General features: G+C 58.8%; 1 protein-coding gene across 6 annotated transcripts; it reads left to right on the top strand.

The window, feature by feature from the left end:
- Nucleotides 1-1,249: 1,249 nt before the first annotated feature.
- DOLPP1 (dolichyldiphosphatase 1) lies at nucleotides 1,250-13,536 on the top strand. Of its 6 annotated transcripts, none has more exons than XM_047768641.1 (9): nucleotides 1,251-1,369; nucleotides 4,780-4,880; nucleotides 5,128-5,212; nucleotides 5,307-5,406; nucleotides 5,607-5,705; nucleotides 6,236-6,364; nucleotides 6,832-6,921; nucleotides 8,581-8,611; nucleotides 8,910-10,820. In XM_047768641.1, exons 1-8 carry the CDS (start codon nucleotides 1,294-1,296, stop codon nucleotides 8,591-8,593), a joined length of 693 nt encoding a protein of 230 aa, XP_047624597.1. In that variant the 5' UTR covers nucleotides 1,251-1,293; the 3' UTR covers nucleotides 8,594-8,611; nucleotides 8,910-10,820. The 6 variants fall into 6 exon arrangements, 5 of the variants coding, with proteins under 5 accessions (XP_047624600.1, XP_047624597.1, XP_047624598.1 ...); XR_007133316.1 differs by lacking the exon at nucleotides 8,581-8,611 and adding an exon at nucleotides 11,881-13,536 and having other exon boundaries at nucleotides 1,252-1,369; nucleotides 8,910-10,750; XM_047768640.1 differs by lacking the exon at nucleotides 8,581-8,611 and having other exon boundaries at nucleotides 1,252-1,369; nucleotides 8,910-10,817.
- Nucleotides 13,537-13,695: the final 159 nt, after the last annotated feature.

Genomic DNA, 13,695 nt, shown 5'->3' on the forward strand with positions numbered 1-13,695 from the left:
GTAAGCTGGTACAGCCACTACGGAGAAAAGCATGGAGGCACCTTAGAAATCTATACATAGAGCTACCATATGACCGAGCAGTCCCACTCTTGGGCATATATCTGGACAAAACTTTCCTTAAAAAAGAGACATGCACCTGCATGTTCATTGCAGCACCATTCACAATAGCCAAGACATGGAAACAACCCAAATGTCCATCCACAGAGGATTGGATTAGGAAGATGTGGTATCTATACACAATGGAATACTACTCAGCCATAAAAACGAATGACATAATGCCATTTGCAGAAACATGGATGCAACTAGAGACTCTCATACTGCATGAAATAAGTCAGAAAGAGAAAGACAAATTCCATATGATATCACTTATAACTGGAATCTAATATACAGCACAAACGAACCTTTCCACAGAAAAGTAAATCATGGACTTGGAGAACAGACTTGGCTGCTTGGGAGGAGGGAGGGAGTGGGAGGGATGGGGAGCTTGGGGTTAACGGATGCAAACTATTGCTCTTGGAATGGATTTACAATGAGATCCTGCTGTGTAGCATTGAGAACTATGTCTAGACACTTACATCGCAGCACAACAATGGGAGGAAAAGTATGTACACATGTATGCGTAACTTGGTCGCCATGCTGTACAGTGGGAAAAAAATAAATAAAGAGAAAGGTTGTCAGCTTTCTGTGACTTGCCCTGTTGCCGGTCAGTAAAGGGCAAAGGAAAATAAGTCCCCTCTAAGTCTCTGGACTTAGTTTACTCATAACTAAAAGTGGGTAAGTTCAGGCTCCATCGGGCCGAGGCTGCCTCGCTGAATCAAGCATGCGCTCTAACGTGCACCCAGGTCCCGCCATCCCCAGGCGGGCTCGGGATACCGAGGAAGCCTACACTCCGCACAGGTCCCGGCCAAACCAAAGCTCCCACCAAAGTTCAACACGCCCCCCAAGCTAGTGGCTGATTGGCCCGCCCTGCCCACACCGGGAGCCGCTCTGACCTGCTGATTGGTTGTTCTGCTCCCTGTTGTGTGCCGAAACCTTCCTCCTCTCTGATTGACCAAGCACCTACCTGCGCTCGCCCCGGATTGGGCGCCGGCTTGGCCGGCTCTCAGGCTCCTAGGGGCCCTGCTTTCTGATTCGTCAGTTGGGCCAGCCCCACGGCCTGCACGCTGAATGGCTGCGCCGCTACCTGTATAGGCCTCCGATTGGGTGCGCGGCGCCTCCCTGGCGTGATAGGTCAGGCCCACCGCCCCCCTGGCTCCCCATTGGCCGCTCGGCGAAGCCCGGTCTCCGGGTAAGATGGCAGCGGACGGACAGTGCTCGCTCCCCGCTTCATGGCGGCCGGTGACCCTCACCCACGTCGAATATCCCGCAGGTAAAAGACGACCCCTGCTCGGAGGACGCCTTGCCGGGGCCGGCCCGTCAGCTCCTGGCTCTCCGCCCGGCGCAAGCCCGCGGAGGGGGCGCCAGGGGATTGGGGTGGGAACTGTCAAATAGTGAGCCATGGAGGGGTTCGGCCGGCGCGCGCGACGCGCAGGCGCAATGGTGTGGCGATGAGCTGGGCGAAATTGTGAGTGGCTCGGTCGCGCACTCTGCGGCTGCGCGGCGGGGCGCTCCCCCGGGTCCTGGGACGCCGGTGGGCTGTAGTGGGGCAGGGGTCTGCGTGCGGCGGGAAAGGATGAATGGTCTGCACCTGGGCCCTCCTTCCCCGCCCTTCCCGGAGCCAGGGAGGCCAGACTTTCCACGGGGTGTAGGGAGTGCCTGTTTCCTTCAAACACTGCTTTGGGGCTGTCTGTAAGAAAGAGTTCCCCATTGCTGGGAGTGTGCAAATCGAGGCCAGGCTTGTGGTGCCACGCCCAGAGCAGGCCACTGCTCCATAACTCAGGGGACCCAGTGGAGGGCAGGCAGCCTCCGCAATATTGACTTTTGGAGCGTCCCATCAGACACAGCTCCAGAAGCACAGAGAGGTCCTTTAGTGGCCGTCTGGAGGCGGACTAGTAGAATGGTGCAGAGCTTGGGCCTTGTGGTCAGAGTTCAGGCTGAGGCCTTGTGCAAGTGACTGCAGCCCTCCGCGCCTCTCTAAGTGGAACTAATCACGGTGCCTCCCTTCTAGTGGTCGTGCAAGGACCACAAACAGGAGCGGTGAGAAATGCTGAGTGCAATGCTTGGCTTACAGTTAAGCATTCAGTAAATAACTGCAGTTAGCATCATCCCACCTTCCCATGACCCTCTCAAGCCTACCCTGCCATCTCTGGGTAGGATGGTTGGGTGCTGGGTGAGGCTGGGGACCACCTCATTGAGCCTTGGTTACCCCAGGAAGGGCCCCTCATGCTGTTTTTGTGGGTGGAGACTGGAGAACCTGGCCGTACTGAGGGCCTCAGGGCCTGATGCCAGGGAACTTTGACCCTGGGAGTTCTGGGTTAAACTGAGGGTGGGGCGGCCCTGTAGGTGCTGAGCCCTGCTGTATGCCTGCCTGCCTGCCTGCCCACCAATCATCCATCCTTCATTCAGCTGGTATCTGCTGAGTGCCTCCTGGATGCTAGGCCCTGGGCTCACTCTGCACTTAGTTTAGTGAGCGGGCTAATATGGCCCTGAACTCCTGGATTGTGGAAAAAAAAAAAAAAAAAAAACAACCCACTTTATGGGAGAGAAACCAAGGCCTGGAGAGGGGAAGGGGCTTCTCTAAGGCCTCAGCACCTTCGTAGTTTCCCCTCCCTGGCCTTGGAGTAGCTTCTCCGGGTGAGAAGGAAGCTGGCAGATGTGAGCAGCATGACTCAGGCTGTGATGAGGGACCCTTTGCAGGGCCCATGGGTGCCAAGAGGAGAGACCTGGCTGAGCCTGGGGGCCTTCTTCGAGGTCTAGTCCTCGGCTCGCTCCTCTGTGACACGCTGCATTTCACACCCCTCTTCACACTTGACCCTTGCTTCCGTCTTCCCTTCTGCACTCACTTAACATCGTTTTAGAGCCCAGGTAAGTGCCAGGTGCTGTGCTGGGCTTGGGAGACTGAATGGGGTGTAGAGACCCCATCTCCGCACTCATGGAACCTACTTTCTCGAAGGAGAGACAGGTACTAGCCGGATATCTACAGGAATGAGCGGTTGTCATGAACAATGCCCTGGTTTCGGATTCTGAGAGCCCTGTGGTGGCAGGAATGTGTCTTTTATTGCCACTGTGGTGGGTACTTAATTTACGGTGAGTTAACCGAGACAGCGTCCCAGGTGGGGAAACAGTGCGTGCAAATGTCCGGAAGTAGGACAGAGCACAGTGCCTTCGGGGCACTTAGAATTTGGTCCCTGGAACTAGAGCAGAGGGTGGGAGGGAAGCAGGGCCAGGACTACAGGGTGTTTGAGCTGGGCTGAGGTGGGACTTCTCCCAAGGACAGAGATCAGGCAATGGTGAGGCCAGAGTCGCCGATAGCATCTGCAGGAAAGCCCAATGGTAGAGCTGCCATGGGGCAGGCCATGGAGCAGGCCAAAGGTTTGGCGGGCACCAGCTGCTTCCTGTCCTCACAACCCAGGGCGCCGGGCATCAGCTGGGCAGCCGAGAGACCCAGAAGCTCAGGGCTGAAAGGGGCCAGGCCATTGTGTGGATGAGGAGACAGAGCCCCAGAATTGGGAAGGGTGTCACCCAGTGTCACCCTGCGGGCCTGTGGCAGCACTAACACGTGGGCCTGTGTTGCTGGCCTGTTCTCCCAGGCCAATTTGAAGCCGGCCCTAGCCTGGGGAGGTGTGGACGAGGCCAGATGTGTGCCCATCTCTTTGGCCTGGAAGCTGGGCTCAGACCTGGGTGGGCACTTGCTGCCTGCGTGTGGCTGGGCTGGTGGTGGGGCCACTTCCCACGCTGGGTTCTCCCATCACGAAAGTGTCCTGGGCGCCAGGGACTGAGCTGGGTGTTGCACAGGCTTCCCATCTAAGTGCCCACGGCTGTTGGGTGAGAACGTCGAGGCTCAGGGAGGTCAAGTTTCCCTGAGGTCACTTAGCCAGCAAGTGCTGGCACAGGAATTGAACCATGCCCTCTGACCCCAGAGTGGCCACGTAGCTGCCCTGTCTCCCATGACGAGGACCCCTTTGGACTTGGCATTGAGCCTGCCTTTGAGCAAAGCGGAAAGTGGCTCTTGTCTCTTGGCTTTAGGGCCTTCATGCTGCCTCCCTCCCAGGCCTCTTAGAGGGATAAAAAGCAGGTGGGTAATAGGTAGCCAGTTTTCTGCCCCTAGAGAAGTGGCGAGAAGCTGTTACTGCCGCAGGCAGCCATAGTGGGCTACGCAGCCTCCTCCCACCCGGCCCTGATCCCTGTCCGAGTCCACAGCATAGGCCTGAGACTGTGTCCAGAGCACACCAGGCTCCCCTAGAGGCTCGGGGCTTGGCTGGGGCAGTCTCAGTACTGTACTGTGTTCCAGAGGCATCCACGTACCGCCCGGCTGCCTCCCGGTACCCAACCCCGGCTTTTGGGGTCAGACCAAGCGGGGTTCATCTCCCTGCCTTGGCGGAGGTGATAGCTGTAGAACTGGGACCAGGCTAGAGACTTGGATTTTAGTCAAACTCACCTCTTTACAGCTCTGTGACTTTGGATGCATCACGCAGCCCCTTGGGACTCAGTGGCCTCATCTGTAGACTGGGGCAGTGGAGGCACCTGCTTTAACACCCCGTCTGTGAACTTGAGTCCTCGGTGAACACACCGTGCCCGGGACTGTGGGGGTGTGGTCAGCAGCCGCCGCCCGGCCCTGCGCTCCGGGCCTTGCTCAGTGGCCGCGCTCTGTCTGCATCCTCCCCTCCCTGTCTTGCCCAGGTGATCTCTCCGGCCACCTCCTTGCCTACCTGAGCCTCAGCCCCATCTTCGTCATTGTCGGTTTTGTCACCCTCATCATATTCAAGCGGGAGCTGCACACGGTGAGTGAGCCCCCCACCCCCGCACCGCCAGCACTGCCCCCCCAGGGAGGAGCGGCCTCACCAGTCCTTCCCAGGCGCTGAGCTTTCCCCGTCAGGCCTCCCCCCTTTCTTGGGGTGCACGGAGCCTCTGGGCTGGTTTCTGGTTGTTCCTGGGGCTGAGAGCTTGAGTCAGAGGCTACGGTCTCTGGGGCCAGGCGGCGGCCGGCAGGTGCACAGATGCCGCACTGAGCTCCCCTCTTGCCAGCAGATCTCATTCCTCGGGGGCCTGGCACTGAACGAGGGCGTCAACTGGCTGATCAAACACGTCGTCCAGGAGCCACGACCCTGTGGAGGTAGGGCCAGGCCCTGAGGCTCTGGGGGTCGCCCAGGTCAGGCCCTACCCGGAGGCCTGCACCCTCCCATCATGCCCTGTTCTCTCTCTGCCAGGCCCCCACGTGGCAGTGGGCACCAAGTACGGGATGCCCTCCAGCCATTCCCAGTTTATGTGGTTCTTCTCCGTCTACTCCTTCCTTTTCCTCTACTTAAGGTGAGCTTCTGTCCCGGCTGGGGTGGCCCTGAACTGGCCCTGGCTGGGCTCTGCCAGGGACTGAACTACTCTACCAGGGCTGGGAGGAGCTGCAGCCGAGGCATAAGGCACGCACGGGGCTTGTGGATGGGCGGGGGCTGCGTGGGGGGCCTGGGCTCCAGGCCGTGGGCTGAGACCATCTGACAGGCTTGTTTTCCCAGAATGCACCAAACGAACAATGCCAGGTTCCTGGACCTGCTGTGGAGGCACCTGCTCTCCCTGGGTCTCCTCACTGTGGCCTTTCTCGTCTCCTATAGCAGGTACAGTGGGAGGGGCCACCCCCGTCCCATGCCTGTGCCCTGGGGTCCTGCTGGATCCTTGGTCCCCGCTGGACCCCACAGTAGACCTGAGCCTCTGGGGCAGGCCTGGCAGGCCCCAGGCCTCTCGTTTTAAAGGGCCAGGCCTCCAGCTGCCCTCCACTTGCCCTTACCCTCTCCTCTTGGTGGGGCCCAAGGTTCTGGGGACACGTCTATACATCAGCCACCTGTTCCCAACGTCCCGGAGGAGCCCCGTGTGCACACACCCGGAGTTCAAGGGCTGGAGAGAAGGGAGGCACATTTCAGCCGAGCCAGCCCTTCAGTTCTAGAGTCAGGGGAGCAGCTGTCGAGGCCCAGCCCCTTGCCTCCTCCTGAAAGTAGATCTGAGTCTGTGTGGCCACAGGAGTCTGTCCTGTCCTGCATGTTGCCCCACGAGCGTGCAGAGGACCCGGGGAAGCTAGCCTTGGGCACAGGGGATTGTGCGGGCCTGTCTCTGGCTGACTCTCATGAACTTCCCTCTGTCCGTGGCCCAGGGTCTACCTGCTGTACCACACCTGGAGCCAGGTGCTCTATGGGGGCATCGCTGGAGGCCTCATGGCCGTCGCCTGGTTTGTCTTCACCCAGGAGGTCCTCACCCCGCTCTTCCCTAGGATAGCAGCCTGGTAACTGCCTCCCGTCCCTGTTGCTGCCCTGCCCCCACCTTCCCGGGCACTACGGCCCTTCCCCCTAATGCAAAGGGCCATTGGTGGGAGGCCTCAGGTGTCCTGACCCCAGCCTCAGTGTCCCTGTCAGGGCCCTAGTGCCTGGCTTCCACCTCCCCCAGGGGTTTCCTCAGCCCAGAAGCCAAGGTGCCAGCCTCTGTCTCTGCCTGACCTCCCAGGGACTTAAAAGGCAAGCCCGAGTCCTGCCGGGCTGTGTATATGGTGGGACAGTGTCCCTGCCTGAGTGTCACACAGGTGACGCATCTGGATCTCTCAGTGGCCCAGGGGTCACAGGCCAGGCAAAGACTGAGCGGTGGTGGGAGGGTGCGTCGCCAGCCCCAGGCCCTGTGGGGGCGTCCAGCTGGGCGACAGACTCGGGCCCTAATGTGGTCCTGGCTTTCCTGGCCTTCGGGTGTCTGTCTCTCCAGGCCTATCTCTGAGTTCTTCCTAATCCGAGACACGAGCCTCATTCCCAACGTCCTCTGGTTTGAGTACACAGTGACCCGGGCAGAAGCCAGGTGAGTCGAGCGGGTAGCAGGCACTGGGCTACAGCCCCAGGGAGGCTGTGCGGCCCCGGCTTTGGGAGGCTCTCCAAGAGCCAGGCTCTCGCCCAGGCACTTTTCTTTCTTTCTTTCTTTTTTTGCTTTTTTTACGGCTGCGCCTGCGGCATATGGAGGTTCCCAGGCTAGGGGTCGAATCAGAGTTGTAGCTGTCGGCCTACACCAGAGCCACAGCAACGCGGGATCCGAGCCACGTCTACCACCTACACCACAGCTCACGGCAACGCCGGATCCTTAACCCGCTGAGCGAGGCCAGGGATTGAACCCATGTCCTCATGGATACCAGTCGGATTTGTTTCCGCTGTGCCACAAGGGGAACGCCCCAAGCACTTTTCTTGAACTACCTCCTCCTCTGGACCCCATTTTATAGATGAGAAAACTGAGGCTCAGTGAGGAGCAGGGTCACTTGACCGAGGACTTGCTGATCGTGGGTGTGGGAGCTGGGCTGGGAACCCAGGCCGTTTGGCAAGAGCCACGCTTGTAACCCGTGTGTTCTGGCGCGAAAGCGCAGGGCAGCAGGGGCTCTCAGGGTGCCTGTGTGTGGACCCCCCGGGGCCATTTGGTCCGGACAGGTTGCTCGTCAACTGAGGGGCAGTGAGTTGGGGCGCCTGTGGTGGTGCAGCAAGTCGGGCAGAGCTGGCTTTGGAGCCTCCTGCCTCAGCTCCTCTCCACGCACCCAGATCCTGGGTGGGGAGCGGCTTGGGGCGGCAAAGGCCTGGCTCCTTCTGGGGTTCAGAGGGGAGCCGAGGAGGCCTGGGCTCCTGGTGAGAGGACCCACGGGGCACGGAGGGGCGTCCCAGCAGCTGAGCAGCGTGTCCAGTGCATCACGGTCCGAATTAGCATAATGAACTTAAGGGTAAAGCCCTGGATCCCAGAGGAGAGGGGATTTGAGGAGGCTGTAGCGGGCAATCCCATTATTGGCGCAAGGCCCCAACCGGCCCCGCGCCTCCCGCTGGCCGTCCCCTGTCTTCATTTACCAGAATTTCCAGCGCACCTGCCCCGAGCCAGGCTGTGTGCTGGGGGTAGCCACAGAGCGTGTGACAGCAGTGGCCGGCAGGGGTTTGTGAGGAACGAGGCACCTGCCTGTGTGATCAGCGTTGTGGGTTTGAGAGCTTATGACGGGAAGGTGATGGGGTGGGGTGGCTGGGCCACCTGTTGGAGTTGGGGTTTAGCAGGGAGGGTGCTCTCGCATAGGGAACAGCTTGTGCAAAGCGCCTGAGACGAGCCGAGTCCACCAAAAAGGCAGGTGTGCCCGGAGCCCAGGGAGCGAGGGGACCGGCCTTGGGACGAGGCCAGGCTGAACCACACGGGACCTGTGGGTGCCGTTAGGTTTTTGAATTTGAGCTGGGACTCCAGGCGAGCCCCACCATCCTTTCTGAGCCTCAGCCAGGCCCTCTAGGAAATAGGATTCTCCCTGGCTTCCTCAGGTTCCTGAGCCCATTCCACCGTGGATTAGTCACCCCCCCACATCAGGCACTCAGATCCACTCTGTAACCTCTATCAGTTACATGCCTCCCAGACCAAGAACTCACTACCTTGTCTGTTTCGGGGGCTGGTAACAGAGCCCCCTTCAGGCTCCCTTGTCTGCGAGTGGCAATTCTTTTTTTTTTTTTACAGCAATTCTCCATAATTACTGGAATCCAGCCAGGTCTCTCTTGCCTCTGTTCTGGCATCCTGAACCCCCAGCCCTGGCCTGATCTCCTGGCTCTGCACTTGAACCCCAGAGCTGAGCCCCTGTGATCCGGGTCCAGCCAGAGGCATTGACCTCTCCAGCCCTGAGTCCCAGGCCCCAGGGGGGAGCTCTGGCCCATCTCGAGCCAACCACTGGGGCTCCTGGGGACGGGCATTCACTCCTGATGGGATTGTGGGTGGGGAGGGGACAGCCGAGGGGGGCGAGACACTGAACACCAGGAATCTCCTCATCTGCCCCTGCCCCCATCTTGCAGGAACAGACAACGCAAGCTGGGGACGAAACTGCAGTGACTGGGGAGTGTGGCTGGGTCCAGCCTCCAGGTCTGGCCTGCATGATGCCTTGCAGGATGGACGACATGACAGACAGAGGGACGAAGCAGAGACCTCTACAGACCCAAGTCACCAAGTGGAGCCTTTTTTTTTCTTATTTTAATTTTAACGAACAAGGTGGACCAAAGGGCTGAGCCAGTCCCTCAGCCAGGACCCCGGAGGGCCTGCTGCCAGGGGGGGCCTCACGGCCAGAGTCCCTCGCTGCACTGCTGCCAGCCCCCGGTTGGGCGGTAAGAGCCCTTGGCACGGGCACCAGGGCGTGGGGTAGAGAAGGAGGGCTCGCACCTCTGGTCACAGGACCAGGAAAGCCAGGTGGCGTGAAAACTACACACTATTTATTTTGGGGTTTTGTCAAAGGCAGGCGGGATTTTGGAGATGGGGCTACAAGAGCCTGCTCTGCGGCGGCTGCCCTGCCTACCAGGGGCCCAGGTCAGCCTCCCAGCCCTTTGCCAGGGCCCGAGAGGGGGCCCGGGGGCCCAGGAGGAGGGAGCACCCCCACGCCCTCCCTGCTGCCAATGCCATTCCAGAACCTTGGTCAGTGTTTCCTGTGGGGGGGCTGGGCCCAGAGAGAGCACGCGTCTGGCGCTGCTAGCCTTGTGTCCTACCCGCATCGACCCTGCACCAAAAGGGCTTTCTCTGGTCCCCTGTCCCCAAGACAGTGGTCCCTTCCTGACAAAAGAGCCTGCACATGTGGGTGAGCAAACCCAAGCTGTTTACAGCTCTTTCTGTCCTGCTGTCTGGTCGCGCCTCGTCTTCATCTCCACCCGAACAAAATGCAGAGGAACCAGGAGCCGCCGAGAGGGGTGGGGGCAGTGGGCGCCTGCCGTCCCCGCCCTGCCCTTCCCTCCGTGAGCTCGGAGCGCCCCTTGTCCTTCCCGTCGCCCGTCCGAGAGGCTGGGAACCTGCTCGGGTCGCCCTGAGCCTGTGTCCGGGCTGTGGGCTCACAGATCCCCACTGCCCAGCTCAGAGGATGCTCCTCCCAGGCGCCAAGTTGCTTGCAAATGGAGTTGCGGGGAGTAGACGCTTCCAGACTCAGAAGCTTCTAGAACTGAACCAGGCTGCTGGGGACCTGTGTTTGACCCCCCACTCCCACCCCCGGTCCCCCGCTGCCTTTTCTTTGTGGAGGTTCCTAATCTGCTGCTGAAGCACAATATTTTGGTGCTTTCTTTTCTCATTTGTTAAAGACAGTGTCCAAAGCCATTCCAGAAGCCAGGACCAGGGGCCTATTTCTGGGGAAGGTTGGTCAGTCCCCACGTTTTCCTTTCCTTCCCTTCTTATTTTTGTTTTTTACTTTTTGCCTGAGACAAGCCAAGTGTGAGATGGTTTGACTTAAGAAAAATCAATGGAATTGTTTACTATTGTTTTAAAATAAAACCTTGAACTCTGGCAGCTTGAGCATGTTGACTGAGCTGATGAGAGGAGACCGGGGTGCGGCTGTGGCGACCCAGGACCCTGAGAGGCCAGGGGGTGCTCAAGACCAGACGTCCCGAAGCACCTCTGAGACGTCCAGGCCCCCCAGTCGCCAAAGCCGGGGTTGGAACGGCCTCCGCAACGTCTCCCACCGAGGCCTGAGGACGGCTCCCTGCCGTTGGTGTTTTCCGTCCCAGCATACTGCCCTGTGTGGCCCTGGCTCTGCTCTCGGTGAGCCCCACTCCTCCATGTGACAGCCCTTGAGGACCGGGAACAACCGTGTGTCCTTCCAAAGCCTCTGCCAGGAGAAACACCTCCGTTCCTTGTTCAGTTCAGTCCTTGAGTGTGTGGAGCAGTGAGTATTGTGCTTTGCAAGAAATAACTGCAAACCGATCTGGGTTTTTGGTTTTGATTTTTTTTTCCTTTTATGGCCACGCTCGTGGCATATGGAAGTTTTGGGGCCAGGGATTGAATCTCTGAGCAACAGCTGTTGCTGCTGCAGCAATGCGAGACCCTTTAACCCACCGCACTGGGCTAGGGATTGAATCTGTGCCTGTGCAGCAACCTGAGCTGCTACAGTCGGATTCCTAACCCACTGTGCCACAGCGGGAACTCCTGATCTGTGTTTTAGAAGCCTTAGGAATGAAATGAATACAAGTCAAACCTAAGTGTCTGAAGTGGGGGTTCTAACCCTTCCTTAATTCATTAAGCTGAGATTCAGAACAGCTTCACCCGCATGACTCGGAAGTAGTCCTGTCCTTACATGAGCTACAAGGCTGGATTTGGTTTCCCCACTGTGGTCCACAGAACCTCGACATTTGGCTAAGGTGACCTCACCCCAGGTGTGTGGCAGAAGCAGACAAATCTCTGGAAGAAGGAACCTTCGTACCAGGCCTCAGTTATTTATACATATTATATATGTATATAAAATGCAGCATGTGGAGGTTCCCAGGCTAGGGGTCTAATCGGAGCTGTAGCTGCCCGCCTATGCCACAGCCACAGCCACACCAGATCCAAGCCACGTCTGCAACCTATACCATAGCTCTCGGCAACCCCTTGTCCTTAACCCACTGAGCGAGGCCAGGGATTGAATCCGCATCCTCATGGATGCTATTTGTTTCTGCTGAGCCCCGACGGGAACTCCCTCTTTTACTTTTGTAAGGAGATGAAACACAAGAGTTCCCACCGTGGCTCGGTGGTTAGTGAACCTGACTAGTATCCACGAGGACATGGGCTGGGTCCCTGGCCTCGCTCAAAGGGTTAAGGAACCAGCGTTGTTGTGAGCTGCGGTGTAGGTCGCAGACGTGCCTCGGATCCTGCATTGCTGTGACTGTGGTGTAGTCCGGCAGCTACAGCTCCGATTGGACCCCTAGCCTGGGAACCTCCATGTGCCGCCGGTGTGGCCCTAAAAAGATTAAAAAAAAAAAAATCCATCCTGCAGGAGGGGGCGATCTCCCCCCAACACTCACCTCTCCTCCTGTCCAGGGACCTTTAAAGCACCTGTCCTGCATCCGGCACTTGGAGAGCGTGAGCGCACCGGTCACCCCCTCGGGAATAGTGACTGAATCTTCATTGTTCTTTGACTTTTTTCTGCCCCCAGAAGACCGCGAAGCATTCCACCTAAACTGGTCAGGGCTGTTTTAGGGGCTAAGTGTGTCTTCCCCAAATGGTACCTGCTGCTCTAAAGAAAGGAGTGAGCCTCTGTACTGGGCAACCTGGAACAACTCAAATGCGGTGGGATGCCCTCGCTTCTAACGGACTTCATTTTGGGGGAAAAACCCTGTCTTAGAGTCAGACCCGCAGGGTTCTTAGAACTTGAGATTGGAGAGTCCTGGGTGTGTTCCTGGCCTGCGCCTCGCAGCTTCCCCACCCCGGTGGCCCCAGGCTGGGTCGTGCGGCCCCGCCCAGCAGTCCCTGGCAGGAGCCTGTGGGCCCTGCTCCGTGAGACCCAGCGTAGGACACCAGAGGCCAGCCCTGTTCCTCGGGAGCAGATCAAGGCCCCTGTAAAGTGGGATGCTCTCCAGGTCCTCCTGCTTGGGGGCCCTGGGGACACTGTGCACCCCTCTCCTGGCGACACCTCACATCTCCGGCCTTGCTGAGTGGCCAGGCCTCAGGCATTGCTCACTCCCCGCCCAGCCTGGGCTCCACTCCTTGCTCCCTGAAGCTTTGGGCATGTGGCACGCCCTCCCAGAGCCCAGTTCCTTATCTGGAGAAGGGAGACAACGGCAGGCCCCAGCCCCCCCAGTGATTGTCGCAGGTCAGCTGGGCCATGGCCTTTCCCGCTCCTGGTTATCTTCCTTTCGGGCTTCACACATGCCCCTCAGGGCCGTGTGCCCCTTCTCTCTCCACAAGCAGCCCTGCTAACCTTGGCAGCACCCCCAGCCTGTGCCAGGTGCTCAGGGTTGGGGATAGGTATAAGGTTCCGACTGGGTGGCCCCCGGCAGGGGCTAGGGCTGGGGGCAGCACCCCCAGTCCCGCTGGGCTCAGTGTGGGTCAGCAGATGAGGCCGTGAACCCTGGGCGGGAGTCACACAGACACTGGAGTTTGGCCCTTGCCATCAGCCTTGACATGGGTTAAATGAATCACGAGCCACGCAGCTGCCAACCCGCAGCTCCCCCTGAGCGGAGCTCGGGGTGAAAACCATGAGCGAGGCACTCCACGTGCTGGGAAAACTGGAAGAACAGGTCTTCGGGTAATCAGATGTATTTGGGAGATTTTCTGTGCCAGTTCTTGCATTTCCTTGGATCTAGGAAAGCCCTAAAATCCTTCTTGGTGATTGATGTCAGCTCCTGTGACTGGCAGTAATCTCAGACCAACAACAGACTTGTCAAACGTGTGCCTCTCTTGGGTGTCAGTGGTGTCTGAAATGCCGCCGCCGTCCAGGCTGTCGTTACGAAGGCGACAAAGCATGCACGTCATCTGTGAAAGCGGTCACTGCTGAGGGGGAGAGCCAGTGAGTCCTGCAGGATACTGGCCCCCTTGGTGGAGGTGCGTTGCAAAGGAAGGGCTTCAGGGAGCCCAGGCCTCTTCGGTTCCTGCTCCCCACGCTTTGCAGCAAAAACTCTTGTATGTCCTGGCTCCCCCCCGCCTCCTCGGCGGCTGCCTGAGATGCTGCCTCCTGGGCTTAAGTCCTTATCTTGTCCCAAATAAAACTTAACTCTCAACTTCCAGGTGGTGCATTTGTTTTAAGTTGACACACCGTGCCCTCCCCACCCACAGCCCACGGGACAGGGGAGGCCCAAGTCACGGCGAGTGGTGGCAGGTGTCTGCCAAGGCCCCAGGCCCGGGTCTGGTGCTGTT

Source organism: Phacochoerus africanus, chromosome 2 (assembly GCF_016906955.1).
Source record: "Phacochoerus africanus isolate WHEZ1 chromosome 2, ROS_Pafr_v1, whole genome shotgun sequence".
Classification (NCBI taxonomy): Eukaryota; Metazoa; Chordata; class Mammalia; order Artiodactyla; family Suidae; genus Phacochoerus; species Phacochoerus africanus.

Bases quoted from the DNA above. Each gene is read 5' to 3' on its own strand.
- DOLPP1 (XM_047768640.1), top strand. From the start codon at position 1,294: ATGGCAGCGGACGGACAGTGCTCGCTCCCCGCTTCATGGCGGCCGGTG. The intron at 1,370-4,779 runs GTAAAAGACGAC...TGTCTTGCCCAG, and splicing joins CCACGTCGAATATCCCGCAG to GTGATCTCTCCGGCCACCTC. The intron at 6,365-6,831 runs GTAACTGCCTCC...CTGTCTCTCCAG, and splicing joins TTCCCTAGGATAGCAGCCTG to GCCTATCTCTGAGTTCTTCC.